At 40.1% G+C, this 15,123-nt stretch overlaps 1 protein-coding gene across 6 annotated transcripts in view; it reads left to right on the forward strand.

The window, feature by feature from the left end:
- Nucleotides 1-15,123, forward strand: part of astn1 (astrotactin 1) — a 418,066-nt gene that overhangs the window by 233,988 nt on the left and 168,955 nt on the right. For all 6 annotated transcript variants that reach the window (XM_074650205.1, XM_074650206.1, XM_074650209.1 and 3 more), the window contains 2 exons: nt 6,029-6,133; nt 13,975-14,163. In XM_074650205.1, coding sequence (XP_074506306.1) covers nt 6,029-6,133; nt 13,975-14,163 — 294 coding nt within the window. The remainder of the gene's footprint in view (nt 1-6,028; nt 6,134-13,974; nt 14,164-15,123) is intronic.

Consider the following 15,123-nt stretch of genomic DNA (forward strand, 5'->3'; position numbering starts at 1 on the left):
GCGTGTAACAACAGCAAAACATCCGTTTACTAACTCTCACACAACTCATGCAGTAAATCCAAGTCTCATTTATCCAGTTGTATGCTCACTACTTCCCAAACACAGGCATTATCACTTAAACTTTACTATTTAAAACACTAAGCAGTACTCTCACGGGTGAGTAGTGCGCCTGCACAAGTGTAGGACTATTTATGGAGTAGTAAGTAGGGCTGTACCAGAATCTGAATTTTTTGATTCGACTCAGATTTGGCTGTTCAATATGACAATTCTACTATTCTTTTTTTTTATCTTCACATAGACTATCTGGCAATCAGAAAATCCATTGACCTGAGTTTCATTGATGATTCCGACCATATGAACATAGTCATAACGCGGTCCACCACAGTTTCGTAATGAACCGACAATATTCTTTACACTTCTCAACCGATGGAGTCTGCGCAGTCTGCCCAGGGGTGAAGGTGGCCTGCGGCTCCGTACGTGAGCTTTGCAACACTCCTCGCCCGGACGTTGACGCTTCTGCCCATACACTCATTGCCTGTCGGGGACGGGGCCGGTCAGTGTTGCATACTTGGCATCTTTCTCTCTATATTTAGGGACTTTTGGAGTTAGTGCTGCTAGCTACTTTCATTGGAAAAGAGCTGGCAACGATGGGATGGGTTTTTCAGTTTGTTCATTTTAAAAATCGAATGTACTCTTCACCGACCCGACCTTTAAGGAGATTCATCATATGTTACATCAGTCTTTCATTTATTATTTCCCCTTGCAGTGAGGGGTAAAAAAAAATAATAAAAAATTCTGAATAAAGCCATTATTGAACATTTACAAAACAGAAACTTATGTTTGAACGCCAGAAAGTTTCACTGATACATGAAGCCAGCATACCCAGCAATATTGCAATATGTATACCTTGTCTGGAAAAAAGGCTTAAAACTTCAAACTAATTCTTATTTGCTGGCACGAACTACCCGGAGTAGAAATGCACATTGCACTTTTCAGTACATACAATAAATATAGGTGTACATTTTATTATGTTACAGTGAGTCTAGAGACACTTAAAAAACGTTTTCATGTTTATCGTTTTCATTCAACTAACTGCCGTCAGAAAGAAACATTAGTCTCAGCAGCAGTGTTTGCCCACTACTGCTTCGCTAATACAGCGATTTTTTCAGTTCGAGACACAGGTCTTACATGTGTTCCGTAAGCTTCTGCTACACAATTTCTTTGTAGTTTACGGAGCTGCATTCACCTTTTTTTTTTCCTTATCTTACATTCATGTCTCAATTTATCGTCCAGGAAAAATCTCTCCTACACACACACACTTTTCTCCCTCCCGTTCCCATCGTCCGTGTCTGTGGTTGCAGGAGACGTGTCTCAGTCACGAGCATTATCCAGATACCTTCTGGATGTGCTTGTGAACACGGCGGGGGCAGTCATAGTGATGTATGGCTGTAATCCCACCACTGCAGCATGACACGGCTGTCAGTTGCCATAGGAGACGGGATGATTTATATTCTGCAGCTCTGCTAATGGCCCAGTGTAAGTGATGATAATGTTAAAGGCCTGATCCTGCATTTTTATGCAAAAAAAATGAGGCGGGTCCTGCTACTACAAATCACACTTTTACAAGCTTTTGTTTGTAATGATACAAATAAATGTATGTTTATGGTCATAAACAAAAGTATGACGGTGTATGGGCCATCGTAGGTAAAGAAAATAAATAAAAAACGAAGCCTGGGGGTAATTATCTGAGAAAAAACTCACAAATTTATGAGAAAAAACTCAAATCAACATTTTGTTTTCTTCTGAATAGGCCTAATTCACTAACCTTGCACGGCAGCTGGATTCTCGCGATGTCACGTGAGAATCACGGAATCAAATGTCTCACGAAAATCCATCTCGGCAGGCTTCAAGTAATGCGTGAGTCCGGCTCGTCAGCCAACGGACCAATCAGCGTCCCGCGAGGAGTTACTGCAGCCAAGCGTGGTGCTCCCACCTTTAAAACCGGAACATGGTGGCTCGTTTGGAAACTTTTTTTCTCGTATATTACAAAAAATAGTACACCTAAATGCATTACTGAAACCATTTTAGACGACAAATAAGCCATGCAGTTGCTGAAACTGTCTTCATTTTAGATCAACGGTTAGTTTAAAAGTTTGTAGGTAGTTTACAGAAGCGGCAAGTCGCACCCGATGCCCCCGATTTGCATGGGAAGTATTTTTTGAAACTGCCCGCACTTTTCCAAACAGTTTCCATTTACAGCTTCTCAGATGGTTCTGTGAGACAAACCATCTGACAGGGTCAGGTTACAATTCATGGCAAAGTCCGGATGCTTATGATAAAATGGTGATATGAGTATTTCCTTATTGCTAAAATCTGATTGCAAAGTATAATTTGATGAGTTCATCCATAGCAGGTATAATACACAGCAAGCAGCATCGTCTGTGATGTGATGAGGTTGATCCAACCTTGCACAGTGAAGTGATGTGGTTCCTTGGCAAAGAAACACAGTTTTTCTGAGTTTTATTTCTCGTAATTTTATGACTTTATAATCTCAGAAAATATTCAGTTTTTTTCCCGTAAATTTACGACTTTAATCTAGGAAATTTAGAATTTTTTCTTGGAATATTACCCCCCTCCCCAGCTCCCTTATTATAATTTTTTTTTTACCTACAATGGTTGCAATACGCCGACGTACAAAGGAGAAGGGAGGGAGATTATTTATTCACTCCAAGTCATGTACACTAGGAATCTGTGCTCTATCACTCCATGCTCTATCTATAATTGATCTGTTAAATAAAGAGCCTGATTGGTCCTTTAACCGCTCTTAGAACAGCTAGGTCTCTCCCGCTGCGGTGCGTGATGAATGTCTCCTCTTCCTCATGTGTCCCAATCGCTGCTTCATTTACGTGTCCCTATGTGTTGTGCTTTATCTGCCAGCCGACTATTTGTTGCCGCGTATAAGACGACAGGTCATCGGCCGGCGGAGCGAGATGCATGTGTAACGTTTGATAGACCGTGCGGTGCATCGAAATGAAAAGCATTCGTATACATGGGTGACTTCCTTCAGGCGGAGGAGATGGGCATTATTGATTTCAGCTGGAGATAGGATTGGTAAATGGAACTAAATCAATAGACTGGGCTTTAAAGCAACATGAAATAATATTTACAGTATGACAGTGTTACCGTTAGCTTAACTGAAGTGCTTTGGGTGTTTTAGGTGGTGTGTTATATCTTCCAGATGACTGCGGTGATTGAGAACTGGGCAAACCAGTCAACTGTTAAGAATTGGTTCATCAATGACGCAGGTATCTCTGGATTGCCTACCCTCGCTTTGCCCTCTTCGAATGATCTTTTAGACCATTTCAATGACAAGGATTGAGAATGTCATAGATGTCATTGCGCCTGCCAGGGTTTATTCATCCTCTGGTAAACAAAAAAAGCTCCACGGAGAAATGCCCAATCCGTAATGATCCAGAAAGGGGAATACCCAAACTTCAAATTCACCTTGACATTTTTAAAGTAGATTAGGCAATCCTCCTTCTCCAACATCGTCAGCAATGCCAATAATGCACATGTTCTTTTTAGCACTATTGATAGACTGATCCAACCTCCACACACCGATTGCATCTGAAACCCTTTTCCACCGAGAAACCAACAAGTTTGCTGAGTTATTCAGCAATAAAACTCAAGGTATTATATCAGCCGTTAAAAAGTTGCAAAGAAAACAGATCACATGGAAGGAATATGGTAAAAAAAAAATGGCAAGATTTGATGCTTTTGACTAAAGAACTTTGGAGGAAATTGTGCAGCATCTTAAGCCGTCCACCTGCTCTCTTGATGCTCCACCAACAAGCTTCTGTAAAAATGTTTTAAGCTGTTTGGAGACAGATTTACTGCAGAATAGTTCTCTTTTATCACATCATTTTCCCGAAGCGTTGGAAACTGCAGTCACCAAGCCTTTCCTTAAAAAAAGAGTGATTACCAACTGCAGGCCATTATCAAACCTTCCCTTTGTAAGTCAAATAATTGAAAAAAGTTGTCTACCTGCAACTTGGTAACTTTCTAACCTCAAAGAGTTACTTTGACAACTTTCAATCTCCCATATTTACCTTGTTCTGTCATCAAGCAACTACAATCTCATGGATTCTCTCTACAAGGGAATTAAGCAAATGATCGGATGTGTCCGAACGTTCTCCAGCTGAATGCAGCCGAAACTGGACAGCGGAAACACTTAACGCTCATCTCCACCTCCGGGCTCAGAAAACCAAAAATCCAAAGCAAATCCAGTAGCATGACGTGACTTTCCTACAAGGCTACGGCCCTATAGATTGCTCTATTTAGGCTATTTTGGCCGTTTTTGCAGTTTTGAATATTCATATTTTTTAAGTATTTCTCATGTTACAGAAACCACTGAGAGTCAATCTTGTGGTTTTGATGTTATCATTCTGTTGGTGACGTCATGCCAGTGTTTTTGTTCCGGTGGCCTTATAACCTCATATTTTTAGGTCCATAAAATGTACCCAAATTCAACGAATATGTAGGATATTACTACAGACATTCTTGTAATCTTATCCTATTTTCAGCAAATTGTTCATCTATATTAGCTATCGTTACTACTAGCTGGTCCGGCAGACTCTCTTCTAGCTACGCAGCAGTGTTGCCGGGTTGGTTTAAAAACGCCAGAAAATAATGTGAATATTGAAAAAAAAAAAATAGCACTATGACAAACCAGGCTAAACCTAACCAAGCTAATATTTATTGAAATAATTCATCCTAAACCCGCACAGTTGGGCAGAAAATTTGACAGCATTTGTTGGCCGTAACATTTGCCGCCCCAGATCCAGTTATTTTCAGCGTGTGGTGCCAACCAATCAGGGACTACCAGGAAAAAACAAAGTCTGGAACCAGATCTAGTTGACAAAAAATAATTGGCAACAATTTTGATAATCAATTAGTTGTCATTTATCAAGTGAAAGCATTCACTAAAGACTACACTGGGAAAAAAATGGTCTTAGATTCAGCCTCATTGGTTTTTCTTTCTCTGAACAGGAACTGTTGTTGTGTCCAGGCCGTGACAACAATTGAATTATTCATCATTATGCATGAATCATGCCCTTTTGTTGTCAAAGTGCAACATTTTACACGTGTTAAAAGTGGAAATAATTACAGAATATTGCCCTTTTTGTGAGAGGATATAGCTTCTAAATTAAGAAGTTAATATTCCATCATACTGTCTCACAGCTTCCTCCTCTTTTGATCACTTCATGATCTCTGTGAAATGTTGACGAGGCGCTAAGGATGCATTTCTTTGTGTTGTTTTCATTAGACATGATAATCAGCAACGGGGTGTCAACACTCTGTCAGATCCAGACTATACTCCGTTTTCATTATGAATGCATTGTTCTACTCGGTTTTGTACATCATCTGATGTGTGATCCGTTTCCAGTGTCGTGCAGGAACTTTGTGTTCTGGTACAAAGAGAGAACGTTGCAGAAATTGATGGAAATTGGTTTTCGTTTTGACACGATTTCCTAAGAGGGAAATAAGTTGGAGGTATCTGGGGTACGCCATAAATATGAAAACACTCCTGTTTAATATAAATGTGCTGTATATTCAAGTGAGATGGTGGCCTTCACTTTCATCAAACACTAAAGACTTCAGGCTGCCTTCTACTTTATCACTATTTCCGAATAGATTTTATGATAATTTCCTGTGTGTTTTTCTGTAGATCGGGCTCCACTTTGATCTAACACTGAAGACTTTGCCTGCTTCTCTCTCCTGTCATCTAATATAATATTAATATTTATCAAATATTCTCCCTGATTCTTCAGGTAAAGTAAACAAGAATGAGATGTAGAGCCGCCCTTTGATCTATAGCACTGAAAAACTGCAATCTCCTCCACTGTGGGAGTAAATAACGCATTAAAAGTACAGATTTTTGTGTGTGGTTTTACAGATGTGGTGGTGAACTCCCCCGAGCACCGAGGACTGCATCCGTATTAATACATTCTTGTGTGTGTTATTGCAGGCATGGTGAACTACAGCGAGGTGACCGGCTACCCCCTCGTTCAGCACTGGAGTCTTCGCTCGGTGCTGTACCACGTCAAACTCAATCAGTGGGTCCTCTCTCAAGGTAAATCACTCTGCGCTTCCGGCAAATTCATTATATATATCGTTTGTTATTACTGATTGTTTATTTATGCTGGAGGAGACCGCGCTCGGTCGGGGTCTCCGCGGCATAAACTCTCACGTACTCCGCGGAGGAAAACAGCACCGTCGGCTATCAATTATTTATCACATTGTAATTAATGTGACACATCAAGGTTAGCAGCTCATCACAACAGCTTGGGTACTTTGTTTAATTTTCATTTTTGATCAGCCATGTGATTAACGGGGTAGACTGGCAGGCGAGGAGTCCTATCTTGTGCTTTAAGTTACTCTGGTGACACTTTTACTCATCTTTCAATGCCAGACTTATTATAGAGAGAGGTTGAAGAAGTGCTCAGATCTTTTACTTAAAGTGGCAGCAGGCAGAATATTTTTAGCATCATTGTTCAAAAATTCCACAATAACCTTTCAGCATATTGTAAATCAAATGTTCTGAGAGAAAACTAGACTTCTGCACCTCCTCATGGCTCTGTTTTCAGGCTTTAGAAAATCTAGCCCGTGATGGGAGACTTTGGCCAATCACAGGTCATTTCAGAGAGAGAGAGAGTGTTCCTATTGGCTGTTCATTCAACGGAGGCAGCTGTCAATCACTCACAAACTCCGATCGAACGGTCAAACTAGGCAGCACTGATTAAATATGAATCAATATTCTGTTACTGTAATGCCTATTTCTCGTGTAAAATGTTTTCAGAAACATCTTGTAGTGAACTGTTTAGCTGCAAAATGAGAAAGTTTGCTCCGGCTTGTGGGCGGTGCTTGGTATTTCCTCAACTGTTCTCAACATAGCGGCTGTCACAAACATTCTCAGCGGAGCACGGAATTTAATGTTTTTTACAGGATGTGGTTACTGCAAATGGTTTATTTTTGGTGAACTTTTAAACGAGACATGGAAAGTGATTTTGATGAAATATCACTATTTTAAACTTAGAGCCTTAAAGTCTTGATTTATTTTACAGAAGAGTTCGTTCATATGATTTGTTCAAGGACTGTCGAAAATTTGAAAATCTGAGGATAATTTCTATTTTTACAGTTTCTGGCTTTGATAAACGGTGTGATTTTGGCATCTTTTGTTATTTTTTTTTGAAAGAAAACATGCATTTAAAACCTGTAGATGGATTGTGGGGTTCAGTTAAGTAAAAGTAGAAATGCATTAGTATCAAACTATACTTCAGGTAAAAAGAAGTAAACACACTCGTTATGCAGAACGCTCCATTTCAGAAAAATATATATCATATTATTGGAATATTATCATGTAAATTGCTTTAATGTTGAAGCTGGTACAAAATATATACTGTGTTGTTAATGTGAATCGGCACTTTAACTAGTAATAAAAGGTATCAAATAAATGCTGAGGAGTAAAACGTACATTAGTTGTCTCTAAATGTAGCATGAAATAGAAACACTCAAGTGAAGTATCTCATTATTGTACTTAAGTACAGTACATGAGTTAATGTACTTTCCACCACTGATTGAATATACTATAAACGCACTGTTGGAAAATAAACTACAGGTGAACGTGGATGAAGAAAAGCTTTTAAAAACGCACATTTCTAAATCTGTTCTAATCAGCAGCAACAACTTGAACATGTAAAGAGTCAAAGACCATCACCGCAGGGCGCCTCGCTGGCTATTTAGTAATGCGGTGCTAAAAGGTTCAAGTTGGGTCCATTATATCAAATTAAACTCTTGTTAAAACAGTCAATTACGGGCTGATTATGGCGCTGCTGCTCAGCTGCAGTATTTGGGGAGAACCCTGAAAGGCAATAAGTGGGTCAGGGTCAAGTCCCCTTTTAATCACAAATTAGCAAAATGTCACTTCAAAAGGGCACAAACTAAAAAAACAAGTGCAACAGCCAAACAAGAGAGCCATGGAGCTGTAAGACACAGCGCCCTCTGACTATTATAATTACAACCTCAACTCCTCTGTTAAATGTATAATAACTCATAATCTTTTTTAATAAGCAATAGATCCAGAGGCAACACATCGTCCCGGGGTGCTTTTGAAGACAGGTATCCAAACAAAATGAAAATAAACCACTATAAACATGATTTTTATTTCAGGAAAGCTGCTCCGGATAGCACAGGGTTATCAGCAGTCCATTTTAAAAGGTGGGCTTTATCAGGGAGCAGCCAAACCCAGGGTGTTATTACGGGGTGCTAAAGTTAGGTTACTGCCTCACAGAGCAAATGAGAACATAGTCGTTAGTGTGCCTGAACGCCTGTTTGTAATGCCGATTTCTCTCCTCGGATGTTTTCAGAAACATATTGTAGTGAGCTGTTTAGCTGGAAAATGAGAAAGTTTGCTCTCGTTCAATGGGCGGTGCTTGGTATTGGCTCGACTGTTTTTAACATGGCGGCCGGCTCACATTTTCCAGCTAAAGAGTACACTAAAATATGTTCGTGAAAACATTTGAGGCGAGAAATAGGCATTACAGTAAAAGAATATCGATTGGTTGTTTTTGTTCGGGCACGGTGAAATCTTGCTAATGCCGTTAGGAGCACTATGAGGAGGCAGAAGAACCTGATTTATTTCACAGATTATCTGTCTCATGCACTACTGTCCAGTGGTTGCGTTACTTTTTCGTAAAAAATTCTATCATAAACTATTATCGCCCGTCATTATGTAGTTTCATTTTTAATGATAATAGGACATATGCCTATTTAAAGGTGGAGTCTGTGATTGTAATCCAATACACTGTTTATCTAATTCAGCGATCTCATCACGGTCCGCTATCTGTCCATTCTGTGTGGGTGCTGAAAAGAAAATTTGGTGTTGGCCCTACCGAATGTCTTTTTTTACATCCAAAGCTTCTATGGAGGTTTTTGAATGAAGCTTATAATGTCTGTTAATAGGCCTCAGGTGTGAGCCTTCTGTGTGTGCAGCAGCAAATGGGAGAGCTGGGAAATATTGTTTTTGAAAGGCTAAACGCCAACAAAGATGGATTGAAGCAGAATATTTCTTTAAATAAAAACATGTTGTGAATTTTGGAATCTTTTGTCAAAAGCTACATTTTTTACTTTTGGACTGAGAAGGTGGCAAACACGGCGGCGCCTCCCGGCCCGCCGTGTGTGTATTTGTATCTTTTTAATAATTGATACAGCCTACACATTACATACTGTAAAGCCATGCATTTATAAGGGCATGGAGAGAAAAGATGAACGGAGACACAACACCGATCGTGCGGTCACTTTTCATTTTCAACATGAAGCAGCTGAATCTTTTTTCCCCCGTAGTCTTTTCCTCGGACAGACGACTTCCCATGGCCGTTTTCATTTTTATCTGAAGGCTGAACATGTGCTCTGCTGCCACACTGGAGACTGGAATTACCAGACTCTCTGAACGTGGGATTTCCCGATCCTGCAAGCATTCGCTTCACCGGGAGGAAATCCCGGAGCATGCGTTCCTTCTGCACCGGTCGCCCAGCTGCATCGGCATATTTTACGTTGATGATGTAAAATATTCGGTCAACGCGACCTCCGCTACTGTCAGGATACAGTGACAGTTTTATAAAATTCACTTATCATATTTGCTCAAAGTTACCAACTGCAGCTTTAAATACATATATACAACAAAACATAGGAATAATTGGCTGTTTTAGATTACTCCATGTCATATGGTACCTCAGGGATAATGTACAGCTCATTCATTGTTGTGAAAGAATCCCCGACAGGGCAATGCTGCACCCCTGAAGGGGATTCTTTCACAACAATGAACCGCTAGCTCTACATTATCTCGCTTATTACACAGCTACTTACTTAAGAAATCAATATTTTGACACAAAAACGGCACGCCAGAGTGCAACATCAGAGCTGCACCCATAGCAACGGTCTGTTATACATAGCAACGGTCTGTTATACATAGCAACGATCTGTACTATAGAAATTACAGACCACAGAACACCGTGATGCACCAATCAGAATCAAGTATTCAACACAGCTGCGTAATAATGCAATACAGCTTGGGCTATACAACATTAAAACACCCTATCATTTAAGAGAAGAGATTTCTTAGAATCAGAGTCTGTCCAAACTAAACCGGTTAAAGTTATAAATGCATCTTTTTCTCTCCATTTCAGCCTCCGTTCAGACTAAAGCATTTTTCTCCACCCAAAACGGAGCTTTCCCAGAACAGTGTGTAAATATTAAAACAGTGACAATGCCAGACAGCAGCGATTTAGGCAACTTGCATACTCATTCTCTCACATCGGGATCATCATATAAAATCAAAACTTTACTATATCATAGGATCGTGGTTACGGGTAAAAAGTGGATGTCACATGCAAATATGACGACAGATATTGATGCAGATAAAGATAGATAGATAGAATGGAGGTGTGCACTCAGAGATGTATGTCATTTAATGTTCCTTGTCCTTTTCCTCTGTCTCTCCGACTGTCATATATATCACAAAGCTTTGTATCCATAGCAAGACCAAGGCGTTCTGACAGCGCCTGCCATGGAAACTTCACAGGATAAGATAACTGTGGATAGGTATTTAGTCAAGCAATGCTTCTTCTGAAGGCTGCTCCTGCTGACACGTCGGGGATTATACGGAATATTCCCCGACAGGTTTTCCCAGCACTCGATGTATTATTCTATGAAAATATATCTGCTTTTTCTTTTACTTTTTATTTGCCTCGCTAGATAACTTGGGGTGTTCTGCTGGCATGTGTTTCAAGGTGAAGTAAAAATCTCTTGAAATATTACAGTCATTCATTCTGCCTGGCTGGAAGGAGAGTGTCATTTAATAATTTGGATTTTTGTCATATTTTAAGTGCATGCATTATTCATAAATAAATCCATCATAAATAGTTTCCATTCTGATAAGTGCAGCTACCCTTCTGCAAATACAGCCATGACACCTCTAATGCATTTCCAATGGCGCTGCTGTGGTTTTGAAAGTGGCTGCTGAGGATACAGTTTCTATTTTCCCTTCAGTCTGAAGCGACTCGGCAGCCTCCGTCTGTTTTTTTTTAACTCCCATTTCCCACTTTAGCTCATCATATTTCAACAGCCACCGGGAGGGGGGGGGGGCTACTGATTTTTACGTCTGATAGCAAAGCCGCCATCGCTCATCCTCACCGCGCTCTCTGTCTCTCACTTCAGTGGCCTCCTAATTTAATTTTAGGGGAGAAGTAAGAACGAGCGGAGCGTGAGTGCTGAGATATTAATACTGCTTCTCCTGGAGATGATAATGATGAATTGCTATTGCACTTTTGCTTTCCAATATTTACTAAGATGGAATCCCAGTGAGCACGTGGTCATTTTTGGCACGGTCAATGTATCATATCAAACATGCTTTCCCATGCACTTTATGTTCTTGTTCTGCAGCGCAGTCAGTTGAATTCACTCAAATTTAAATAACATTATGGGGACGTGTTCTTTACTTGTTTTCAATTATATCCCTTACCCTAGGAATCCACATATTTATCTGTGCTGGTTTGTAAAAGTCCTTCTACACCACCATTTCAGCTTAGTCTCTCTGAGGACACAAAGTCCCTGAGGGAGAGTCGCTGTCTAAATTAGCTATAAAAAGAATGCTTAACCCTGAGGTTTTTTACTGCCACTTATCCCCGTCTAAATAAAGAGGGAAACACTAATCTTTAACCTTTTTGAGTCGTCCTGCCGTCTCCCTGCAGCACAGCAGAGGATGGTGTTGTCATATGCAGTCAGAAATTAAGCGGACATGTAACACAAGTGGCATCTTTACCCAATATCCACTGATAAAAACGCAGCAGGTTGTTGAAAGATTGAAAGACTTTTTAGAATATAAAAATGTACAGTTAGTTCAAAGCAGATCTCTTCTTGTCGAAATAGTTAAAGGAGCAGTGTGTAGCATTTAGGGGGATCTATTGGCAGAAATGGAAATATAATTAGGGCTGTCAAAGTTAACGCGATAATAACGCTAAGAGTATTAAATACTTGGGTCCTGAGCAACACACCCGACAAGTGTGAAGTCGATCAGATATGTCCCGTAGATCTTCGCTCTCTCTTTCGTCATCTGTTCTTGAATGTACTGTAGCGAGCGGCAGACGTACCCAGCATACCGTTCGGCGGCGCAGCAGGTAATTGGGTTCCCCTCTCAATGCACCGTATACTTATCGCAATAAATATTTCTCGTAGATCTCAAGAGTTTGCCCTCGACACTGCACTTCCTCGGGCCTGAGCAATACACCCGCCGAGTGCGAAGTCGAAAATCGAAGGACAGACATACAGACCGAGACTCATTCCACTGTAGTTGGATCATTGCCACAGTCAGGTGCCCACAAAGCTCATAGCTCATTCTCTGTGACCGAAGGCCAACTGATAGTAGAGCAAGGTGATGAAATTAAAGACGGAGTTGCAGCATTAAAAGGGAAAATTGTAAGCTCAAAGCTTAACGATAAGGGTACTCTGTTTTTCGCCCCGTGAGTCTGCTCTGACATGCTGCATTATTTATTAATTCACAAATGACGTGTCTGTCTTCATCAGGTATTCTGATCCTTCATCAGTTATTACGAAACAGCCTCAAAGACGCCTGAACCTCTGCTACAATACACACATGGAACTCCTGAGATCGTTTTTTTTTTAACATCAAGAGGATTTCACTGTGTATGATCTCATGTGGTCACCGTGGATAATCAGCACTGTTTGGTTGAAAGGGTTCATGACTAGTAGCAGCTGGCTCAGATGTCCACTAAACCCGTTTAAGACACTTAGTGCCAGACGCCTGACAGAAACTGCCTCTTCACTCACTGTAAATTCAGATGCCTACAATATGTGCGGTTAATAAAGTGAGACAAACCTGGATTAAAAAGGATAGCGAAGGTCTTTAATATTCTAGTGGACATCTGTGCTCTGAAAAGGTTTTCTGCTCAAAGAAATCACATTGACGGCATGTCGTTATCATTCTATTAGTTATTCTAATTATTATAAGGCGACACCAAAACAGTAATGAAGCTGTACTTCATCGTGTCATATTTAGATGTCATTGGATTCAACTCTGAACATTGACTGAGGACAATTTTAAATTTTTTTCATAAAGTATCATCATCAGGTTAAAATTTGATTAAGTAATTTATTTATTGATTTTACTATTATTTATTTATGTCATGCTTTTTTAATGATTTATTTAGCTTACCTATGTTTTATTTAATTTTTTTGTCTTTGTAAATTTTTTATGTCTAATGTGAGATCTGCTCAGTTTTTAGGATGATAACTTTTGTAATTGTAATGATTGCCTTATTATTTGTTATAATAATAATAATAATATTAAAAAAACAGGTTAAAATGTATATGTGTCCAGCACTCATGACCAAATTCCTGTAAAGTAATGGTGTAACTTGCTAAACTAAGACTTTCAACAAGATAAGTTTATGATTTATGAAACACATTTTTGCATCAGAAACATCGACATTCAACGTATCCCGTGGTTTGCAGGAACATACAATGCCAAACATGTTTTCTGGCAACTGGGCTGACTGGGAATATACAGTAATTCCATGGCTGGAAGTCTTATTCTGAGGTGTAGAGTAGTTGTAGTAGAGGTTCCCTTTAGTTAGTACCGAGGCAGCTTCTGCATTTATCAGTGATCCATGCAAAACCTGTGAGGCCTTACAGCTTTTTGTGCCTTAGCGGTAAGACAAATAAAAAAAAACAGCTCATGAAAAGCTGCATTTTCAGAGTGTACCAGAAGACGGGAAGTGGCTGAGCAAACAAAAAATGCATTCCTGTATTTTCCCTCTACCACACCACAAACTCCTCTTTATTTCTTGTTTCTGAAATTGTTTTTTGTATTTTTTTTTTTTCCCCCTCCATCTACCCTAGCCTTCAGCTCGGCCATCCATTCTCTGGACGGGGCGACGCAGCGGAGCGACTTTGTCTCCATCCTCAGGGAGTTTGGGAACCACTACGTGCAGGAGGCGGTGTACGGCTTCCAGGAGTCCTGTACCATCTGGTACCCCAACAAGCAGGTCCAGAGACAGCTGTGGCTGGAGTACCAGGACATTAGCAAAGGTAGGACACACACTCACACATAGTGTTAATGAATGATATTTACAAATGAAAAATGAACCGTAATTATCGGCCAGAGCATCAAAGGTTAGTAGTGTCACAGTTTAATTCCCTGCAGTTATTCATATATTCATCGATTGTACAGATTCATAGTCTATCACCCTCACAAAATACATTTAGGCTGGTGATGCTGAGTGTGTGTGTGTGTGTGTCGGACTGGATTATTATGTTACACATTTAGAATTGGCAGGACTCTTGATCATACTTCAGCTGCAGAGTAAACGCCTGCCAGGAGAAATACTTAAACCTCACATGGGACCTCTTTTAACAAAGCTCCTCTCTTGCTTCCTTTCTTTTTGGTCGTACCCTCGTTGTAGAGAAATGTAATGGGCTCCCAGGGTGGCAGTCTTGCAGAAATGCTCTTGAGGCACTTGTTTCCATCATTAGTTGTTGTTGTTTTTTTCCCTGCACCCTTTATGGAAATACCCCCTCATCGTACGTTGCTTTTATTCACTTCAGTTCTATTCAATGAAACTTTATTAATCCACGAAGGCAGTTTTATTTTGGGCATAAGTAAAAACAGACAGGGAAGAGACATATGCACAGACAGATGGGGGTTTTGTGTGAGTCCCATAAACCATGCAAACAAGCACAGACAAGCACTTCTCATTTCTATGCCTGCGTATTTAACCTCAGTACTTTTTTTTTTTAGCATTGACTGAAATGTGTCCGTAAATTACTGAAAGCTGGCATCGGGGTGCCTGGTGAGACGCAAAACTTTTTTTTTTGATGATGTTTTGTTTCATGACGAACCCCCATGCCATTATGAGCTGAAACTGACACCATAGTTGTCCATTCAAATGTATTTTAATGAACGTACAAAGCAAATAAAACCGATATAACATGTATGAACCAACATCATTATTAAGTCAAATGTAAAAGCCTATCCTCCATCCCTCAGAG

The sequence above is a fragment of the Sebastes fasciatus genome, chromosome 11 (assembly GCF_043250625.1).
Source record: "Sebastes fasciatus isolate fSebFas1 chromosome 11, fSebFas1.pri, whole genome shotgun sequence".
Lineage (NCBI taxonomy): Eukaryota > Metazoa > Chordata > Actinopteri > Perciformes > Sebastidae > Sebastes > Sebastes fasciatus.